The following is a 20,955-nucleotide window of genomic DNA, read 5'->3' as shown; positions in this document are numbered from 1 at the left end:
CAGTGCCTGGCCCCTGGACTGGCAAGCCTTGGCCCTGAGTTCCCAGAACACAGCCCTTCCTCCCCAGCCCCTGCTGCAGGCTCTGCTGCCATGAGCCCTCCGAAACGTGGCCTGTGCAGTGGGAGCCCTGCTGGGGGCAGCAAGTGGGGAGCGGGAGGTTCTGCTCGGGGTGTTCCCATTCCAGCCGGCGGGAGACGGAGGTGGCACATCCTACCTATCCTCGTCCCCTCTGTCCGTGTCGTCCACCTTCTGCCGGCTGCTCCCGTTGAGCAGAGCGAACTCGCTGACCTCGGAGCCCTCCACGCGCCGGCTGAGCCCGTCCTGCCCCTCCAGCACAGCCAGGCACTCGTCCCCCTCCTTGCTGCCGTAGCGGCGGCCGCCCCTCTCCAGGCTGATGAGGTTGAGGTAGGAGTCCCCGGGACCCAGGGCTGGCAGCGAGCCGGGGGCCACGGGGCTGCCCAGGATGCTGGCGGGGGTGGAGGTGGAGGGCGGGTGGACGTCCAAGCTGTAGTGGTTCTTCAGGTTCAGGGAGAGGGACTGAGCCAGGGACAGGTTTTGCAAGGAGCGGTCAACTGGCGAGAGAGGGACAAGGGGCGCGTGAAGAGATGGGGACCTTCAACCCAGCTGCTCCCCTGGACCACGAGGGCTGCAGAGATGCTCCAAAGCCCCCCAAAGCCTGCTGGGATGGTACTGGGAAATGCCCCAGCTGCTCCCTGTGACTGCGAGGGGTGCAGAGATGGTCTGAAGGGATGGTGCTGGGAGTACCCCAACTGCTTCCCAGGACGCCAAGGGGTGCAGAGATGCTCCAAAGCCCCCCTCCCAGAGCTTGGCACGCTGGCGCTGGGAGCATCCCAGCTGCTCCCCAAGACTGCAAGGGATGTAGAGATGCTCCAAAGCCCCCCCAGAGCCTACCGGGATGGTACTGGGAGCATCCCAATTGCTCCCCATGACTGCAAGGGGTGCGGAGATGCTCCGAAGCCCCCCCACGCTTGCCGGGATGGTGCTGGGATCATTCCAGCTGCTCCCTGGGACCGCGAGGGGTCCAGAGATGGTCCAGCGGGATGATGCCAGGAGCACCCCAGCACCCAAACAACCCCAGCCCCGCACCGGGGTGAAGCCGGGGGCGGCGGGTCCGCCGCCCCCGGCTTCACCCCGGTGCGGGGCTGGGGGGAGTGGGGGCCACTGTTCTCACCCGGTTGCCGGTGTTGCTCCCGGGCTTCCAGCACCGTCAGCTGCCGCACCAGCAAGGAGACGTGTTGCAGCAGGTCCCGGTTGGTCAGGAGGAGCTGCCGTACCCGGGCCTGGGCTTCGATCCGCGCCGCCGTTTCGGCCGCCAGTTGGTCCTTCAGCAGCTGGACCTGCGTGGGGCGCGGGGGGGGGGGGAAGGACACGACACGGGACACACACGCACGGACCCCCCCCCCGCGATCTCCCGCCACCACCATCTCCCGCCACCACCATCTCCCGCCACCATCTCCCGCCACCATCTCCCGCCACCAGCGGCGCGGCGGGACTCGAGCGCCCCCTGCCGGCCCCGCCGCGGCACCCCACCCCCCCCCCCGCCGGTGTGTCGTGGGGGTGGGTGTCCGTCCCGAACCACGGCGGGGGGATAGGAGGGAGAGGGGGTTCCGCTGCTTCCCCCCCCCATAACATGAAATGAGTTGGGGGAGTGCCCAGCCCGGGAGGGGGGGGGGGCACCGGGCTCCCCGCTCTGCTGCCGGTTTGGGGGGAAAAGGCACCGGGCGGTTGGTTTCTGAAAAATGGGGTGAAAAGGGAGCTGGGGGCTCTGGGGGGGTCCCCCGGGACCCTGCTAGAGCGGCCTGGGGGATCTATGTGTGTAGGCAGCTCCGTGGCTGGGGGAGGTGAGCCGGGCTGCCAGCTACACTGCAAGCAATGCTGCGAGCTGCGCTGCGAGCTACGCTGTGAGCAATGCTGCGAGCAATGCTGCGAGCTACGCTGTAAACAATGCTGTGAGCAATGCTGCAAGCAATGCTGCGAGCTACGCTGTAAACAATGCCGTCAACAATGCTGTGAGCAGTGCTGCCAGCTACGCTGCGAGCAATGCTGCGAGCTATACTGTAAACAATGCTGTCAACAATGCTGCGAGCTACGCTGCGAGCAATGCTGCGAGCTATTTTGTAAACAATGCTGCAAGCAAGGCTGCAAGCTACACTGCAAGCAATGCTGCGAGCTATACTGTAAACAATGCTGCGAGCAATGCTGCGAGCTATACTGTAAACAATGCCGTCAACAATGCTGCGAGCTACGCTGCGAGCAATGCTGCGAGCTATATTGTAAACAATGCTGCGAGCAATGCTGCGAGCTACACTGCGAGCAATGCCGCGAGCTGCACTGTAAACAATGCTGCGAGCAACGCTGCGAGCTACGCTGCAAGCAACGCTGCGAGCTGCACTGTAAACAATGCTGCGAGCAATGCTGCGAGCAATGCTGCGAGCTCCCCGTACCGCTCCCCTAACAGCACAGGGCGCTTGCCCCCGCTGCCAGCCCAGCCCGGGGGCTGGAGCAGGGAGAGGAGCGGGGCCGGTGCCACCCGCGGGGAGGGCAGGACGCGTACCTGGGCCACGGCCACCTGCGTCTGCTGCTGCTGCTGGAGGAGCTGCTGCTGGAGCAGCTGGAGGCAGTGCTGGGAGGCCAGCGGGGTGATGGAGGCCGAGGAGCAGGGGCTGCCGGGGCTGAGCAGCTGCTGGGAGCTGGCCGGGCGGAGGGAACAGTTCTCGGCATCCTGGGCGCAAAGAAACGGGCAGGGTGAGCGGACCGACCGGCTCGGGCCGGGATTCGGATCGTGGTTCCCCACAGCGCTGACCCCAGCGCAGCAGAGCGGCCCCCGCAGCCCTGGCACCGAGGGACTTTTGAGGGGCGCAGCCCCGGGCTCGGTGTCGGGCGCTGCACGGCTGCAGCGTCCCCAGGACAGCACGTTTCGGGGCGACTCCTGCTCCCAGAGAGCCGGCAGGGCGGCATGGCCTGCGTCTGGCCGTAGCTCCAAACGGGGAGGGCAGGTCCCCGGGGAGGAGATGGCAGGGGGTGACCCAGACACCCCACCACCTTCCCCACGAGGCAGCTTGTTGCCCGAAGCATTCGCCAGTGGCAGCGGCGGTTCAGCGCCAGGGCCGTCAGCGTTTTAAAAAGCTGCAGGGGTCCCAGCCCTTGGAGATGCTCCGCACGAGAAGGGCAGCGTGCGCACGGACCGATTTCAGAGCAGCTCCAGACCCAGCCGTGAGCCCCCCCCGGCACCCCAGCGCCAGCGCTCAGCCCCGCTCCTCTGCCGGTTCAGCCCGAGGTGGGTTGAGCTCGCAGCCCCCTCGCCTGCCTCGGGGACCGTGCGGTGGCCCCGTGCGTGGCTCACCTGGCCCTCCGTAACGCCGCGGGTCTCGGCAGGCGGCCCAGAGCCGGGCAGCGAGTGTCCCCCCCCCCCGGCAGGCAGCCTCCCACGCTGGTTCGGGGGTGTTTTGGGCCGGTTCCCCTCGCAGCGTGTCCCGCTGGGAGCTGGCCCGTGGCCGCTGCTTTTCCTAGCCCCTGCCCTCCCCTGCTTGGGCAGCTCCAGCACCCAGAAGGAAAGCGCAGGAAAGCCCTGCCTTTCCAGCCACGGAAATGAATCCCATTGAGCGCGTTTCAGCGCAGCTGTTTTCGGCCGGGCCCTGCAAGCGATACAATTGTGCGAGATGAAGCGATGCCATTCAGGCCGCCGGGAAGCGCTCACTGAGAAGCTCTGCAGAGCAGCTATTCATTACGGCGAAACCACCGCTCACGCCAAATGTGCCTTGCGTGCCTGCGCGGCTGCCGGGGCTGGGATCCCTCTGGGATGCTGCTCCCTGGTCCTGGGGGATGAGGGGAGCTGGGGGTTGCTGCTGGGGGCACAGAAATCCATCCCGTATGGCAGGGAAATGGTTGCCTCGCCAGAGATGCCTCCTCTTAGTTTCTGGCTGTTATGTGGATGTTGCTGCAGGAGGGGGGGTCCTGCCTCACTTCTTTCTAGCGCTGGGCGATCGCTCCAGCAGAGCCCCTCCGTGCTCTGCCCTGCCCGCACTGGTGGGCTCTCCCGCGTCGCATTTGAAGCCCGCTTAGCCATGCGTCGTGGCCCCACTCCCAACTCTCTCCTCTCCCCCTGCCCCAGCACTGGGACACAGCTTAGCTGCGGGTAAACCGGCGGCTGAACGCCGTGTCCTGCCACATGGGCTACAAAAGCAGGGAGCCAGGAGGCGGGGGGTGTCTCCATGAAAGCCCCTTCAAATCAAGCTGTGATACAGTGACCCCGAGCAGAGGGACCCCAGCAGCGGCAGGGCACGTGGACTGTCCCCCCATTACCTGGCAGGTCTTATCCTTTGAGGTTTGCCCAGGTTTCAGCATGCCGAGGTCACCCCTGCCAGCCGGGAGCTCTCCGGGTCCCCTCTCGGACACACAGATGCTGTCAGAGTCGATGCCAACCTCCTCCGCATCCGTGATCTTGGAGCCCTTTACCTGGTGAACTTCAAACAAGATGGATAAATAAACCCAAGCTCCCCCCCGCCGCCGCAGGATCGCAGCAAGGAGCTGGGGTGGTAGCTCAGGGACGAGGCCAGGACTTGCTTCAAGTCTCGGCTGCTGCAGAGGGGCAGGAGGAAGGGGCTGGTGCCCGCAGACCCTCAGCCTGCTGGGCAAGGGGGGCTCAGCCTCTGCCATCCCGTTGCGCCCAGCACAAGCGGGCAGACGGAGCGGATTCCCCGTGCCCCCCCAATCCGAAGGGGCCCAAAGCTCTCGCTGTCACCAGAGCTGGCCCACAAAGAACGTGTTTCCCCACCCCAAAGCACCCCCCGGTGCCGCTGCCGAGGGTGGGGGTCTGCCCGCGCCCCGTGGGGAACCCCGCGTCACCTTCCAGCGGCTGCTCCTCGGCCGACTTGTCGCTGGCACCGTCCGCCTGCCCGTCGGCGTTCTGCAGGGCGTGCTGCAGGCTCAGCTTGTGGCAGACCTCGAAGGCTTGCCCCACCGTGCGCACCACCCGCATCGCCTGGCTCTGCGGAGCAAACCCGGCCGCCGCTCAGACCCGCGGCAGCCGCCCCACCGCCGGTGGGAGAACTGGGAATCTTCCTCCCGCTTCCCGCCCCGGGGCTGTCCCACGCTCCCATCTTTTCCCATGCCATCTTTTCTCCACTGCTGTCCGCCGCTGGACCTGACGCACAGCATCCCCCCGCCCCGGTCCCCCGCTCTCGGAGATGAGCTCTTATCTCTGCGTGGGCTGTGCTGCTGCCCATGCTGGGCCAGGAGGGGACAGGCACCAGGCACGATTTTTGGCGACATCCATCACTGGCACTGCCTCGGTCTCTCCGCAGGGTTCTGCACCCTCCAACCCAGCGGTTACTTTGGGTCCCGCGAGGGAAGGTGCGAGGTCCCTCGGAGACCTCTCGCCCGGGGGTGACCCAGCCGTAGCATCCTACCTTCTTCTTCGATTTGAAGACGTTGCACCTGAAGGAGTTGTTAGCACCATCCCTTGCGATGTAACTGAATATTTTCAGGTCTTGCGAGTCGTGAGACACATAGAAGATTCTAGGTGGGAGAGAGACAAAGGGAATTAAATACCCAGGGGAGTCTCTGCCCCCCAGACAACCTCGGCGGTTCCCGCGTGTCCCCAGGACAGGCTGGCTCACAGCACCCGGGGTTGGAGGAACGAGGCGATGCTGGTGCATGGCCCCTCCTGCAATTTTCAAGGCAGGAGGCGATGGATTTAGAGAGTGGCTTGATGGAAAACCTTCTGGTTTCTGAAGTAGACAAAAGCTTTTGAAAGATGCTGTGGGAAAGCTAAAAAATCTATAGTGTTGGAAAGCCTGTGGCTATTTTTAGGCCCAGCAATTAATCCCTGCCTGGGCTGCAGCGTGGCACAACTGCCTGTACAGCGAATGTCCTGCCCGCCTCGGTGCAGCCAGGCCGGGGACCCGGCGCGGGTCCGTTCTCAGCAGCAGGCGGGTGGCACAAAAGGCAGCGTCCCCCGGATGCCTCTCCCAGGGATGCTGAGTGTACGCAGAGGATTTCTGTCTCTCCTATTCAGGCTGACTCTTTCTCCTCCCCGTGCTACAAAACCATTTTTAAAGACCTTTTTATATGTTTGATTTAATTGGGTAAAAATGTGACAAGTGAGTTCAGCTCTGAATAGGGAAGAAACCAAAGGGATTCTCAAAATGTTTTTCTCTTTTACTCTTCTCTGTCATTGGAATTTTTTTGTGTTGAACTTGCAATTGGAGCAATTATTGCCGATGTACCACATCTTGTAATAATCTTTAAAGAATGCCAGAAGTGAGAGATAGGCACGCATAATGCATCAGCACGTTCTCCGCTCCTTATCTCCTCACCAAGGGCACTGACCCAGAAAAGCAATGTTGGTGATCCTAGCCCTGAGGGCTGCGGGCTTCGCGCTCGTGCTCCAATTATTCACTTGGCAGATCTAACAGCCTGGTGCAACCTGTGCTCTTAACTGTGTCCACAGGCTACACACCATCGCTGGGGTTGCCTTCAAGGAAGCCACCCCGATGGCTCCTGAGGCATCAGGTTTACGTGCAATGTAAACCTCTGCGTGGGGCTTGTGGTCTCCAAAATACTCTGAGATCCCACGGCAGGTGCTATGGAAAGTCAATGCCACCTTACCACATCCTGTATGAGTCAATTCCCTGAAAGCACTTACGCCTCAGAGTAAGGCCCTTCTTCAGAAGCACACAGCGAGCCATGCTCTGAAGGAAAACCGCGGGAAGCCTGGCTTCAGGGTCAGAATCAGAGAGTAATTCAGGTTGAAGACATTTCTGGGGGTCATCTAGTCTAAGCCTGTTCAAAGCAGAGCCAGCTTCAAAGCTAGATCAGTCCATCTCACTCTCAAAAATGTATGAAAAGGATTCCCCATCAGCGGGAATTTTGCAACCTCGTTAATTTTACATGGTCCTTTGGAAAGCCAGCTTTGGTGGAGGTAACTCAGCAAGCGGGAGGGTGGATATGCATCGCTCAGGGCTGATTGGACCTAGCTGGTCTAAATCCCCTGCTGCGTACCTGTACACAGGATCGTGCATCACCACCATCTTACTCTCGTCCCAGGTCCACTCCTTTCTCTGTAAGCAGAGGGCAGAAACAAAATTACACTGGGTCAGGTAAAAATGAAACTCCAACATGCTGATGGGCAGGAGCCCTGGAGAACGGTGCATTTGTCGCAAGCCAAAATCCAGGCTACACTGTGACTATATGATCAATGGCTCTTTCATCGGTATCTTGGATAAAAATAGATTTCTTTGATCATTTATTATATCCAGTCATCTGATCATAGCTTTCAGGGCTGAATGTGGTCCCTAAGATTAATTCATAGCATCAAATATGCAGAAGAGTAACACGTTTTGGGGAAAAAGGCTCTGAGCTAGGTCTTAGGAGATCTGGATCCAGCTGCTGGCTCGGCTCGGTGGGAAGCACAGCCTGGATGAAGACCTGAGGGGTGCTCAGCCCAGGCAGTGCAGAAAAAGCCTACTGGTATTAACAAGAAAAATAAACCGTATTTCCTGAAAGCTTGACATTTTGTGACAGAAAAAAAAAATCCTCTTCCCACAGTGTAATTTTCCCACTCTTTTCAGCAAGGTTTTGTTATCAGTTTGATGAAAAATTGAGTGTTTTCTCATGAAAATTCTGTGTGGTTTTTAAGAAAAGGACAGTTTGGGTTAGAAGTGTGACTATCCTGAGTAGTGGTAATATCCAGACATGGTCAAAGCCAACATCCCGGGTGCTCTGGCCCCAAGTGCCCCAGCTGGGCTGGAAAAGTCTCACCTTCTGCTTCTTGCGCAGAATCACCTTCACCCCGTCCACAGACACAATGATGCTCACTTTCTTCTTCTTAATGTTTTTGGCTTTGAATTCATACTGATGGGAAGAAAAACCCAGGTTAGAAGAGAGGTAGTATTGGGGGGGTATGTGGGACAGTGTTAGTGCAGTATTAGTCAGTGCTTTACATGAAAATTTTGGGTTTGTGTTTAATCCCAACTGCCCGGGGAAGTAGGAATTTGCTTTATCCTGCTAAGAAAATCCATGTTGGGAAAGACCCGCTGCTGTAGCTGAGATGCCAGGCAGGATCCTGGCTTTGTCAGGAGCCAGGAGCGTCCCTTGGGAGAGGACAAGCAGAGCTCAATCCTCTGGACTACATCCAGAGATCGTTAATTCGGATCCGGGAGGAACTTTCCTGATGCATTGGCCGTGCCTGGTCCAGTGGGACTCTGCACCAGAGGCTTGATGAGGAGACGGCACTTGCAGCAAACACCAAGCAGTGATTTATGGCATCGCCAGTGCCCTCGTATAGCAGCGCTGCAGTGTGTGGGGAGTATAAAATCACTTATGAATTGCAGGGAGGGCCAGATGGGTGGCAATAATGCAATTATACCTCAGTCATTTGCATAATCACATTAACCTCAGTGGGCTCGGTATCTCTGGAGAAAAACCCAGCTCCTCACCTGCAGGTGTCTGCAGTCTGAACTCACTTCCATTTGTGTTAAAAATTAAACTGCTGGCTTTTAAATGTTGCTTTTGCTAGCAGCTAGAAGCATGGCAGAGCCCTTCCACTCTGGAGACCTGTATTTACAGCGCTGATCCTTACTGGCCCCATTTTAGGCACTATTTTCGGCTTCCAAATACAGCATTTTGATACCCCATATTTTTCACAGTTCCTGTCTGAAATCCAGCTTTCCTGGGCCAGATCCTCAATTTGTCTAAACCAGCACGTCCATTACTATCACTGCAGCTACAGTAACAGCCACCGTGTATCTATTAAAAAATAAATCCTTTGGATTAACTTGATGTACAGTTACCATAGCTGGAAAGCAGAGGTTACAAATCCCCTGCTTTAATAGTCTAATAATGTCAATGGTGCTGTAACGGAGCTGGGACTCGGCAAAGGGGACATCACAGGGACCCCAGTGCCTGCTGGCTCTGCCTGTGCAAGCGGCCGCAGCGAGGCCACGAACGTGAGCGCATGTGGCTGCACCGAGCCTCCCCCTGTGCCTGCTCTGCCCTCGCTCCCCGACGGCTCTTGGCTCCCTCCACACGCTGTTAGTCCTGGTCTACCAGAAAACAGGCTATGGATGGGCTCCGGCCGTATCTTCCATCAGTTTGTCACATTGGAAGCAGCTCGCAAGCTTTTCCTGCTAAGGTGCCAGGGTGATGCAGCCCCCTCTGCGGCGTCCTGTCCCCCCAAGGACAGCCAGCCACCTCGCTGTGCCACCGAGCCTTCCCATGGAATGCTGCCGGGAGCGGGAGCTGCCTCTGCTCCCCCACCAGCCTCCACTGTCTCCTGGGATGCCTCTGCCACGTCGCTTTGGAGAATCAGCGCAGACTGCCTGACTCCCAGACACGGACGACAAGGCGATGCCAAGCGTCAGAGTGCAGCCTGAAGCCTACCTACGCTGTGTAATTAGACACCTCATTAGAAATCTTATCTCTTTATACAGTCGGCGGAGCTGCAGGTAGCAATTGAGATGTTAGGGGAGTCCAGGCACCTCTTTCAGGAGCCTGAAGTTGAAGGACTCTGTGTGTGGCTCGGTGTCAGCACGGCAACCAAGCACTGCAGAGAAGATACGCGTCTTTCCAGCTCCTCAGCACCCATTGTAAGCCACGCCAGCCTTACAGGCAGAAAATTGGGTGGCTTTCATGTTTATCAGGCTTTTGATGCTGCTCACTGAATTCTTAGCACTCTGCAAGGTTTATGGTATCAGACAGACCTCGGATTAAACCATAGCCTTTTGATCTCCCCATGAATTATTACTCTGAGACAAGCTCTTTAAAAGATCTATCTATAGCACCATTGTGTGTGAAGCCAGAGCTAAATTTGCTATACACGTTTTTTATTTATAGGGAGCAATGAAATGATGGGTGAGGTGTCAAGTGCATCCTGCAGACTGTCGCGGGCCGGGGGGGACCTGCAGGAGATGCACATATCTGCGGGGCTGAGGCCAGGCAGCTGGGTTCACCAGCCTCAGCACCCGAAAGGGCTTCTCCCACCCTCTGCCCGAGCAGCCCCTCGGTCCCCCGGCACCCCCAGCCCAGCCTCACTGGGTGCTCCCAGCTCCGCTGGGCTGAAGCTTCCCCCTCCCCTACGTTCAGCCCTGCCAAACTGTTTCTCCTTGTCTGCTTGCATGAATGTCAATAAAACCGGGATAGATTGTTCTACCCGCTAAAGAGCTATTTATCTTTCTTTATACACAAATGGCTGGGAAAATACTAGCCGAGCTTTCCAAGAAAGAGAGCGCAATACAGTGTATTTTCCCCTTGTAGCAACAGGGGTGCAATTACATTCAAACAAGGCTCTTTACTCAAAGGCTTTAAGCAAAGTCCAAGTCTGGATTTTGCAGAGATGCTTTTTCTTTCTCCCTTGGACAGAAAGAAACAATCAGGAGCAGCAGCAGCGCATCTCCAGGTGCTGCCAGGAGTGATGGCAAGTCTCTGTAAACCCAAGGAACCCCAGCCAGCTACCACACCTGACTTTGGGACAGGTACGGGGCTTCAGCTCCAAGCAGAGCCGTACAGCTGGTGTGAGCTGCCTGGCACGCTCTGCCCCTGCCACGGGCTGGTGCTGAGCCGTGCTGGGGCGGCTGGGGCTGGGGAGGGACACGGGGTGGGCTGGAGCAAAGCTCAGAGCTTCTCCCCTGCCCCAGCGACACGCACACCCCGCACACGGCGTCTGAAGCAGCTTTGACCCTTGCAATCCGCAGGCAGCACCCGCGGGCTCCGCTCAGGATGCAGCCCTTTGCCACAGCACCGTCAGCGAGGAAGGAGGCCGATGAGTTTTCCTGTCCTGCTCGCTCCGTGCAGCTCCTGGCCGCCGCCGCGTCCTCACCGGAGCCCCTGCAAACGGCCAACGCACGCTCCCCACGGCAGAGGTGCCGGGGTCCCAGCCATGGGCAGAATTAGCTTGGCCTGAAAACAATCAAAACCCTGGGCCCCAAAATTCTTTCTAAAGGGTGAAAACCCTCAAGCAGCGGGAGCCATAGGATGGCCCGGTCCTGGCCGGCTGCTCAGCACACGGAGCGGTAACGCCAGCCGGGTGAGAGCACCGTGCTCCCCAGAGCAGGGCTGGGCAAAAGCCCCGCGAGCCCACGTCACACCGGCTTGGATTGGACTCTCTCTCCATCTCAACGTGTAAGAGGCAGATGGGATACAGCTTCAGTCACCTAATTGCTTCCTATCAAGCAGGAATCGGTATTTGAATGAACTGTGATTTATATAAGGACAAAAAAGCACATGAAAAAATGCACTCCAAGACAGCAGACTTTATCTCTTCTAAAAATGTTCATGTGTAAACCAACGTACATCTGAGCACGAGACTCCTGGCTAACCTGGCACTGGCATCAGAAAGCAAAGTCACTGATTATTTTTTTTTTCTTACTATTGAATAGATGTGATATTTTTTCCAAATTTGTCAGGGTTACCGACAAATCCAAACCCACACAGCAGTGTTCATCTTCTCTGCTGCCTTCCGAGATTCAATCGTTATTCTCCTGCTGCTTGTGCTGTCCTATGGGGGAAAGCTTTCCGGATGTTAGAGGATCTGGAGCTGCCCTTACAAGTGGTGATTCAGCAGGCAAGCCTGGCAGCTTTCTTAGCCATGGAGAAAAGATGGGACATTTATAAAAAAATGCAGGTCAACGAAGGGCAATGCATCTCATTTAATTTAGCAGCTTCATTAATTCTATTTCTGATGTGTCTGACCTGGAATACTTTCCATTTCTGCTTTTAAATCCCTGTGTTTGAGTCCTTGCCTTTCATACGGTCCCACACACTGTTGGCATGTAATATTAACTTACCCAAGAGCTAAAGACTGTATGACTAGAAATGTTAATGGCGCCGTGTAATGCATATTTCATCTGATAATTCCACCCAAGCAGATATAAATTACACATGCAGTTACCAGCTTCCATCTGCTGATGAAAGAGATGGGCTAATGCACGTTGGAAATCATATGCAGTTTCCAGCACTAAGAACAACTTGCATGAATAGAGTTATTCAAAGAAGCAATTCTTAATGTGATTAATTACTGAAGGTATCAGGGCCCTCATTATGCAAATGAAAACTGTCATAAAACAGAGAGTTTGCAAGTCTTAGAGGCAGTCTCTGTTTCCAAAAAATGCATCTTTCCCATTAACAAAGAGCAGAAGGGCCAGACTCGAGAGTGCCGGCAGAGCCAGGGCACGCTCCCAGCCATGGTTCAAATGGTGTTTGCTGCGGTGCAGCCCAAGTTGAATTAAGGGAAATTAAGGCAGAGGCTCTCCAGGTTTTTGAAACAAACAGGAGTACATCAGTGCTTCCAATTGCCGCCGGGTAAGGACTTTGTTTGCGTGCCCAAAGGAAGATGCCACAGGCTTGGAAATGGACGACTTCTTCCTGCAGCTGTAAATTCTCCAGCCAGCCCTTAGCCTGCTGTCCTGCCCCCAGCCTCCCCTTGCCCCGTCCCGGCCTGGCAGGCTGCAGGATGTATGTGTCCATAAACAACCCCCCAACAATAAGCAGTCACAGCCCCTTCCCAAACCTCGCCTGCCAGACGGACACAGGGAGCATGGCAATGAGGAGGTGGCGATCTGCTCGGCTCTGCCCCCCGACAGACCGGCTCCGGGCAGCGTCACCCCGGCAGGACCCACCGGTCCCTGCTCCTGCATCCCAGCGGCGTGGGTGGCATCCTTCCCTCCCGCCGCGGTACCCAACCTCCGACACCATATGAGCGCCATTTTAGCAGTTCAAGCCATCATGAAGCCAAGTATTTCAAGTTCAGGAATGTAACTAATTTCAAAGCAAACTGGCCCGCACGGCACGAGGGCACGGCGTTATATCTCGACTGCTGTTTGAACTACTGATAGCTGGAGTGCTGCCGCTTGGAACTGATGTTACAGAAAACTCCTGAGCTCTTCTCCCAGCGAGTGCAGCTTAGCCGAGCGCTGCGTGCCGCCTCGGAGCTGACAAACGAGCAGTGTCAGTTCCCATACCCTTTGGACCGCAGGCTGCGGTCCAGCCTCCAATCCCCCCCCCTCCACGCGTCACCACGGCCCCTTCTGCATCACATCACATCGCACCTTCCCGCGACAGCCCTGCCAGGCAGCGGCGTTTTCACCGGTCAGCCACAGCCGTTCCCTCAAGGCCTCCGGCTGGAAACCGCTGGGTTATGGCCTTTCCTTTGTTCGTCTTGGGAAGCATGTGCCTGTCTGAATCCTATGAACTCCCAGTGCCCGGCGGCGGGGCGCACGCTCCCGGGGACGTGGCCGGTGTGAATGCCGTCAGGCATAGTCTGGGTCTGGGCTGCAGTAACTGGGCAACACGGACATAAAAGCGACGCAGGAAGTGGTGGAGCCCAGGAGTGCACCTCCTGCCCAGTGGAAAAATGAGAATTTATGATCCTTGGAAACATAAAACTGTTCAGTGGAAAGCAGAAACCAAAGGGGGAGTACAATAGGCAAGGAGAATGCTGGCAACGTACCCGAAGTCTTTTTTTCTCATTTAAATTAGCTCCTTCCACCGTCCAACAAATTCTCTGTAGATACCGCAGCCCACTCCCCACGCAGCGAGCTGAAGAGGAGCTATCGCGGCCCCGATGGATTTCTGGGAGTCCCTGAAGGGGCAGCAAGGAAATGTGACCACAGTTCATCACACAGGATTTATTTATTTATTCCTAGTTCTGTGCTTTGGCAGCAGCGTCGCTGCCTGCAGACCCCGGCAGGACTCGGACTCTTCCAATGATGCAGGACAGCGTTTGCAGGTTTGTGCTCCAGCCCTGGAGTTGGGGCTGGGGTGCCGGGATGTGGCTTCAGCCCAATTGTGGGGAGCAGCTCTCCGTGCAAGCTTCTGCGCCGGACCTTGGGTCAGGGCCCACCTGTGGCTGCAGGCTTCGGCGATCCCCTTCTCCCCTTTTCTAATCCTTCTCGGGAGCTGGCTGGTCAAGGGCTGAGTGGGCACGTTTGAGTGCAACCCTCTCTGTCCCCTTCTTAATCTGAGTGCAACCTCTGGTGACTGGCATTGTGCCCTTGTCCCTCTTAGCACCATCCCTGGGGTTCAGGACCCTGGTGATCACCCACCAGAAGGTCCCACCACACTCTCCTCCCCAGGACTCCTGTGCATTGGTCCTTTCCTGCCCAGCAGTTCATGCAGATACCCCCCCAGGAGACGTGGGCAGCAGGAGCAGGGTCCCCGGCACAGCTCCCTGGGGAGCTCCATACGTTCTTTCCTGAGGATTCCACCCAAACCACAGGCTCAGTCTCCACACAACCCACCCGGCAATGCGACGTCCCTGGCCGCAGCCTGAGCTGCAGACACCGGGTTACAGACTAAGCTTTGATTAGTCTTGGCAAGAAAAGCACCACGGGATGGACTAGCCATAGATGATTTATTGACAGGGTTGCTGCGGCCGGCCTGGAGCTGGTGCCCTGGGCTCAGTGGATCTGCAGATGCTGCTTAGGTGCAGGAGCTGGAGACAACTTGTTGCATAGCTGTGAGGAAAGGATTAACGGGAAAATGCAGTCTTTGTGCTCAAAATCTCCCCAGAAGACCACATCTAAGGTACACAGAATCATCTGCTTCCCAACACTGGCTTGGCCAGGCAGACGGGTAACTCTCTTTCTGAGCTGGGAAGTGGAAGCAGAGGTACTCATAAGGTTGGCCAAGGGGCAGGGGATGGGCTCCAGGATTATGGAGTCCCAGCACTTGGCTCTAGCTGGAGGACAGTGCTCCTGCTCCAAAGCCTCCCACCAAGCCCAGCTGCCTTGCCGGGACCATCTCTCAGTGAGCTGTGCTGACACCTGTGGCTCTTCTCACTTTGGCCACTTCACAGTGACCAGTTGTGAAGAGGTGTTAATGGTCCTGACCAGCCTCAGCTGGGATCTTCACCCCCACCCATGGGCACAGGGGCTCCATTTAAGCTCAGATCTGGGCCCACAACCCCTTCCTGAGCTCCGGTGTAGGAGTGTTGGTCTCCAGCTCAGCTGCAGCCATGCCTGGCCATGGACCTGCTGATTCCAACTTGAAGACTGACTTCCCAGCTTGGCCTTAGATCTGTCTCATCAGCATGGACCTGCCTGTTGATCTGGACTCTTAGTTGAACCTGGCTGCTACTCAGGGTCTGCTCTGCTCACCTTGCTCAGGTATGACGGGATGGGGCCCCGGCTGGTGATGCCCCTACCCTGCCAGACATATTCTTGTGGTTGGCTTCCAGCTCCTCCTCACTGAGGGAGCAAAGCCACTCCTGCTGCTCCCTGGGCCCTCACGGCTGCCTTGGAGCAAGGAGATGCACAAGCACCTCGCTAATGAGGGGTCTGTTTGCCAAACCCTTCACTAATGCCCGAACTTGGTGGTCAGCCCCTCACTGCAAGCAGAGCTGAGCAGTGCTGTGGATTGAGGGGGAGGAGGGATGAAAGGCACTGGAGGAAATTGCAAAAGCCTGAATTAAGCTAAGAAAATATGTGCATTTCTGGAGTCTCCTGTTTGGCACTGTCAGCACTATCTTAATTGGTCTAATCTGCAGGTCTTCTTGGACCTGTGCCCCACAGCCCCTCAGCCAGCATAAGGGTACTTCAGCTGTGTTTAGGCCAGTTCCTGGCTTAGCTCTCAACTGCAGCTCCAAAAGTAGCTTCTTGAAAGTTGCCTCTAAATGGAAAAGGGCATGCAAGCTTGGCCCAGTCCTCTTTGTCCTGGCTCTGGCTGTGCTTCACCTCTCTGCAGAGATGCGGGTGTTTTCTGTCTGTCTTTAGGGGACAGAGGTTTTCAGAAAAGGCAACACCAGGAATGCTGGGCATGCCTGGCCAGGCTGCCTCCTGCTAACTCCTGCTTTGGCTTTGGAGATGCTCTGGAGTGATGTGTGTGAGTGAAGCTACAACAGTGCTTAGGGTCTAAGGAAAAAAAAAAAAAAATCCCTTAGGAAGCAGTACCAGGTGCCAGTCTCCTGTCAGGGTTTTGGAAGCTGCAGGGAAGCAGTTTTTGGATAATGGGAGAGCACCTGTGGATCCAGACTCTCTAGACATTCCTTCCCCAGAACAGCTTTAGGGCTCTGAGTGTATTGAAATAAAGCACTGACAGGTTGCTTCAGCCCAAACAGCTTGTGTGCCCTCTGTGTCCCCTTGCAGACACTCTGCCTGGTATCATTCCAGAGTTTTCTTGCCTGTCACCTTGGTGGAGTGAGGGCTCATGGAGAGACTGAGGTAAACAAGCCTCCAAGCACTGTTTAGGGAAAACTGTTCCTTTCAGGAAAGGAGCTGTACGGCTCAGCAAAACATACCTGTCAACTTTCTGCTTTCATAAATATTCAAAACCAGCCGCGCTGGGAGCTGACTAATCTGAAGACCTTTCCTGAAGAGAGCTTTACATGCTTCAAATTTTCACGGATGTGAATCCTGAGCTGTAGCTTTTTTTCTGAGGTGGGCAGACATTAGCCAGAGTCCCAAAATGGGAAACTGAGGCTGGCTTATTCATCAAGAGTTCACCTGGCAAGTCAAGGCAGGGCAGAGAGCTGAAACTGGGATTTTCCAGCACCCACTCAGTGAGGATTACACATTGCCACTGCATGGCATGTATGAACTCATGATCCCCAGTGGGGCTGCAGTCCCCGTGACCACCCAGCAATAGCCTCCAGAGCAGCTCAGGACCCTGTAGTCTTGAGCCACGCTCTCTGACTTTGAGAGCCTATTCACAGCATAGATGGATTTGGAGAGAAACCCTAAACTGCTCCTTAGTGTGAGGATGGAGAAATGCAAGCAGGCATCCACTTACATCAGTAGGAACTGAGGTCTGCTCCTCTGCAGCAAGGTGCAGAGAGCAGGTAAGGATCTGCCTGATGCTCTAGAGGGCTGGGATCCATCAGTGGTACCAGACGGCCTGAGAAACACGTATTTCTAGGAGGGCTGTCCTAACTGCCAACAGAGAGGGGGTTGCTGTGGGTTGTGCTTCAGTTTGGTCATTAAACCTTGAAGAACCTTCTCCCACCCCTTTGTTCGGGAGAAAAGCTGCTAGGGGCTGGAAGGGCGGCCAGTGGTGCTGCCTGACCTGCAGGCAGGGGGATGTGAGGATGCTGCTTCTGGCAGCACGGAGGAGGCAGGGCAAAGAGCCGCCTTTTATCCAGGTCTCCTTTGCCTTCCGAGAGAATCCTGCTTTCTGAGGCCCTGCAAAGCATTCAGATGAGCATGTCAATACAGGCTCTCCTCTTCATCCCCCTTCTTCCCATCTTCAACAGATCTTATCTTTGGGAGGTCTCACACTGTTGGAGTCTCAGGCAGCCTTTAAGGATAGCTTGACCTTTCCACCTAAAGGTGAGGTGGTGATGGCAAAGGACATGGCTAGATTTTAGATGTTCCTCTGAGCCAGTCAGAAGGATGTGGAGCAAAGCGTGGTCCGAGTTACACCCATGGGGGAAAGCAGAACTCTTGCAGGTGATGGGAGCTGGTGGGGAGACCAGCCCTGGCAGTGGCTCTTTAATTAGTATTGTCCACCTCTGAAAACAGGCAGACTGTTCTGGAACAAAGCTTCTTTGCCTGCTTTTAAAAAAGGGTGGGATAAAAGCAGCCTTTTCATGGCCTCCTCCCTGTTAAAGAGATACTGCGATACCGCTGAGCTCCATCCCAAGAGGCACAAGCAGCCTCGCAGCCTAGCGCAAGGTGACATCATCTGGCCTTTGGTGCCTCTCTGACAAAAGCACCATTGTGTGACTGTCACTTCCAGGAACCCCCTGCTGTCCCCAGGTTTAATAGGGAGCTTTCTCACACACGGCCCTTCAGTCCTTGTCTTGACAGGGCAGGCCAACCACAGCTCCCAGGGAAGCTGGGTTTTATTTTCCTTCCTACCTCTATTCACTTTGCAGGAGAAAACAAATTACCTTTTCCGTCCGCAGTGCTTTGGATGATTAATTAGTTTCAGTAATGAAGTAGTGTCTTGGGACCCCACCGCAATGGAGTCTCATGTACCAGGCACTGAATGCACATGAGCATGAAAATGGTCCCTACCTCAAAGAGCTGCTAGGTTACTGCAGATAAAAAGTGCTAATTTCATTAGAAGCAGGTCAGATTCACCTGAAATAACCCTTAGAAGTGAAACCGCAATTATACACCGTGATACCTTCAAGTCATTCTGTATTTCCCTATAAACATCAGTGTCAAGAGGCCCTGCAGAGAAGGTCCTGGTTTTGTACACATGATGTTTCATATCCTAGTTGCCCTCCAGTCTGGTATGTAGGACAAGAGGCAAGTTAGGAGATTGAATTTTTTTAAACCCTGTTCATCAATGTTCAAACAACAAAGCTCAAAGAGCAGGAGCCAGGACTCTGCGGCAGGCTCAGAGCTCTGTGAAAAAGCCTCGGACCCCCTACATGGCTGTGGGAAGGTAACCGAGTATTTTGTCTGTTGGTTTCTCATCCACAAAGCAAGGATGTTCATTTTCTACTTCACTCATTCAGTTGTTCTGGTTACAGCCAGTCCCCTGCTAAGTGACAGCTACCCAGCACCTAGCCAGAAGGGCCAGGCCACCAGATACTGCATGTATAAAGAGCAGAGAGCAACTGAGGATTTCTGCTGCTCATTCCAAAATCCCTATTGTACGTTCGGTCCCTTCCCACCCCTCCCTGTGAGCCTGACAGGCCGCTAATGCAGCGGCACATCAGCGAGCTGTATGAGCCTGGCAGCAGGGGAGATGCTCCTTCCTTGCTTCTTGGTATTACGGCTAAGCTGTGCAGAGACGGAAAAGAGGACCTGATGCCCTCGCTGAAGCAGGAGGAGGAGATGGGACAGGGGTGATTAACAGGACTGCTTTGCTCTCCCTCTCTCTCTGGGAGCTGGTGTTTGTTGCTCGTTTGGAGAGAGAATAAAAATTGAAAGCCAATTTTTACTTCTGTAGCTCTTCACAGGAGCGTTTGTGACGGCTGTTCTTCAGGGAGCAGAGCACCCGTTCAGACCGTGAGCAGTCTATGGACACGGGAGCCGGGCAGGACCCACCACGGTGTGGCTGTGCGGGTGGAGGGAGCTGCAGTGCGTGGGGTGGGGGCTTCAGGGTGCTTAACAAGGGCTCTGGCAAGGGCTCACACTGGCACAGCACAGAGATGGGGAGAAATCCTAATGCCGCTGCCATGCTGAGGCTCTGACAAAGGGAGGTGCCAGGATTTCAGGCCTCTAAATAATGCAATACTTCCCTCTGCATTTATGTAACGATGCTATTTTAGTGTAGGTAGCCCAAGCGAAGGAGGACAGCAAAAAGGACAGCTAGGGAGGCAGGCTGGGTGAGCCATGCTCTGCATGTGGGGATGGAGAGGAAGCATCAGTGCTCCTGAGGCTCAGTACAGGCAGGTGAGGTTAAAATGTAGAAGGCAGGGGAGAAAAGGCCCGTGTGTTCAAACTGGTAGCTAAGTCAACCCAGCCCCTGCTCCCCAGAAAGCCAGGTGTGACCTGTGGTTCTCCACTTCTAGCACCCGTGCTGCTCTGCAGCTAGGAGAAACCGTCTGGCTTCAGCCTCCTCCTTAAAGTCTCTGTGACTTCAGGATGCAGGGGAGAGTGATGCTGAGCATGTCCACCCAGGGTGGATACTTATCCAAAAGAGAAGGAGGAATCTAGTTTGCTCTTGAGAATCTGGAGAAGCTACATCTGCATGACTAACACCTGCTTTTGGTAAATGTTGCAGGGAGGGACCATCTCCTGGCTTCTAAACTTGCTATCACACACCATATGCATCTTGGGTGCTGTCCTCCAGCTCTGCGTCTTGTGGTTTCTCCGAGCCACCTACTAAGGAAATTAGCATTTTCTGTGCATATCTACAGTAGAGGTAGGAAGCCGGACTTGGCACCTCTATCTTTGAGCAAGCAGAGTTCAAGCAAGAGTGAAGACTTGATCTCCATTTGCATTCAGAAACAGCACTTGATTACAAACTAGACCAGAATGAAAATGGGAGGGATGCTGGGCTGCCATGCTGTTATGTGCAGACCAGGTTTCATGCCTCGTTTGCTAGGTGCAATCAGGCTTCGTTCTCTTTCATGGCAGAGAGCTCTTTGTTAGCTCAAGCCCTGGGTGCAGCTGAACTTTTCTCCTTCTCAATGCCAGCAACTTTCATGAACAGCCTTTCTAGGTACTGGTCTGAGTCAGGGACTGAAATAATCTGCTTTATTCCCAGGCAAGGAGACTTTTTCTGTGTAGCTGTTAATATGATCGATCTGCAACAGTTCCACTTGAGAAAACATTTCTTACAGAAAGCCCAGTGACTTATAGTCGGACTCCAAGAGCTGCACAGAAAGGATGTGTCTGCATCGGAGAGCACCAACAGTACAGCAATTCCAGCCAGGAACAGGCCATTGAGCTTGGAGGGGGTCAGTCACCGAAGGGCCACAGGGACTCTGTAAGGTCTATTAGTAAAGACTTGGTGTGCAGTACTGAAAGATCCTACCCTCCTTAGTGAAATCTGCAGAGTCAGGTCCGATGTTTAGATGCAGCTATTAAGAGGGATTTTCTAAAGCACACAATTCCTAATTCCTATTGACTTCAGAAGGAATGTTGGTTGTTCTAAGCAACACGCAGGGCACAAATGCCTTTTGAAATCTGCTCAAGAGCTCTTGTAGTGTGTATATTTCTGGAAGACAGAAGGGAGCTCACCCCTTGTTGGGAATGAGTGATTTAGATCACTTAAACAATCACACCCCTCTCCTGCCAGGCTGTCCCTGGGCAGGCATCAGTCGCACCCAGGTGTTACCCAGATGTGAAGACCTGAGCAGAGCCAGGCACAGCATGGCTGGCATGCTGCTTCTTGCCAAATGGTCCTTAGTTAGAAATTATTGAATGCTAATAAAATTGCCAGTAGACTGTGGTAACTCTTCTCTGTGGCAATCCCTAAATCTAAAGGAAGGTCTCTGGGTTCTCCTCAAATTGTCCATAAAAATCTTACTCAAATTTGGAAACAAGACTGTTACTATAAGAGAAAGAAAACTGAACACTAATTGTGTCATTTCCAACTCCA

At 55.2% G+C, this 20,955-nt stretch overlaps 1 protein-coding gene across 1 annotated transcript in view; it reads right to left on the bottom strand.

Annotated features, from left to right (window-relative positions):
• LOC142043478 (carboxyl-terminal PDZ ligand of neuronal nitric oxide synthase protein-like) overlaps window positions 1-20,955 on the bottom strand; it is a 39,168-nt gene that overhangs the window by 2,649 nt on the left and 15,564 nt on the right. Inside the window, exons 3-10 of the mRNA XM_075054691.1 lie at window positions 7,783-7,875; window positions 7,024-7,082; window positions 5,430-5,538; window positions 4,867-5,008; window positions 4,324-4,484; window positions 2,576-2,743; window positions 1,193-1,358; window positions 215-572 (exon numbers count right to left, since the gene is read on the bottom strand). Coding sequence (XP_074910792.1) covers window positions 215-572; window positions 1,193-1,358; window positions 2,576-2,743; window positions 4,324-4,484; window positions 4,867-5,008; window positions 5,430-5,538; window positions 7,024-7,082; window positions 7,783-7,875 — 1,256 coding nt within the window. The remainder of the gene's footprint in view (window positions 1-214; window positions 573-1,192; window positions 1,359-2,575; window positions 2,744-4,323; window positions 4,485-4,866; window positions 5,009-5,429; window positions 5,539-7,023; window positions 7,083-7,782; window positions 7,876-20,955) is intronic.

Source organism: Buteo buteo, chromosome 23 (assembly GCF_964188355.1).
Source record: "Buteo buteo chromosome 23, bButBut1.hap1.1, whole genome shotgun sequence".
NCBI classification, from domain to species: Eukaryota; Metazoa; Chordata; class Aves; order Accipitriformes; family Accipitridae; genus Buteo; species Buteo buteo.
This window is presented reverse-complemented; position numbering and strand designations above follow the sequence as displayed.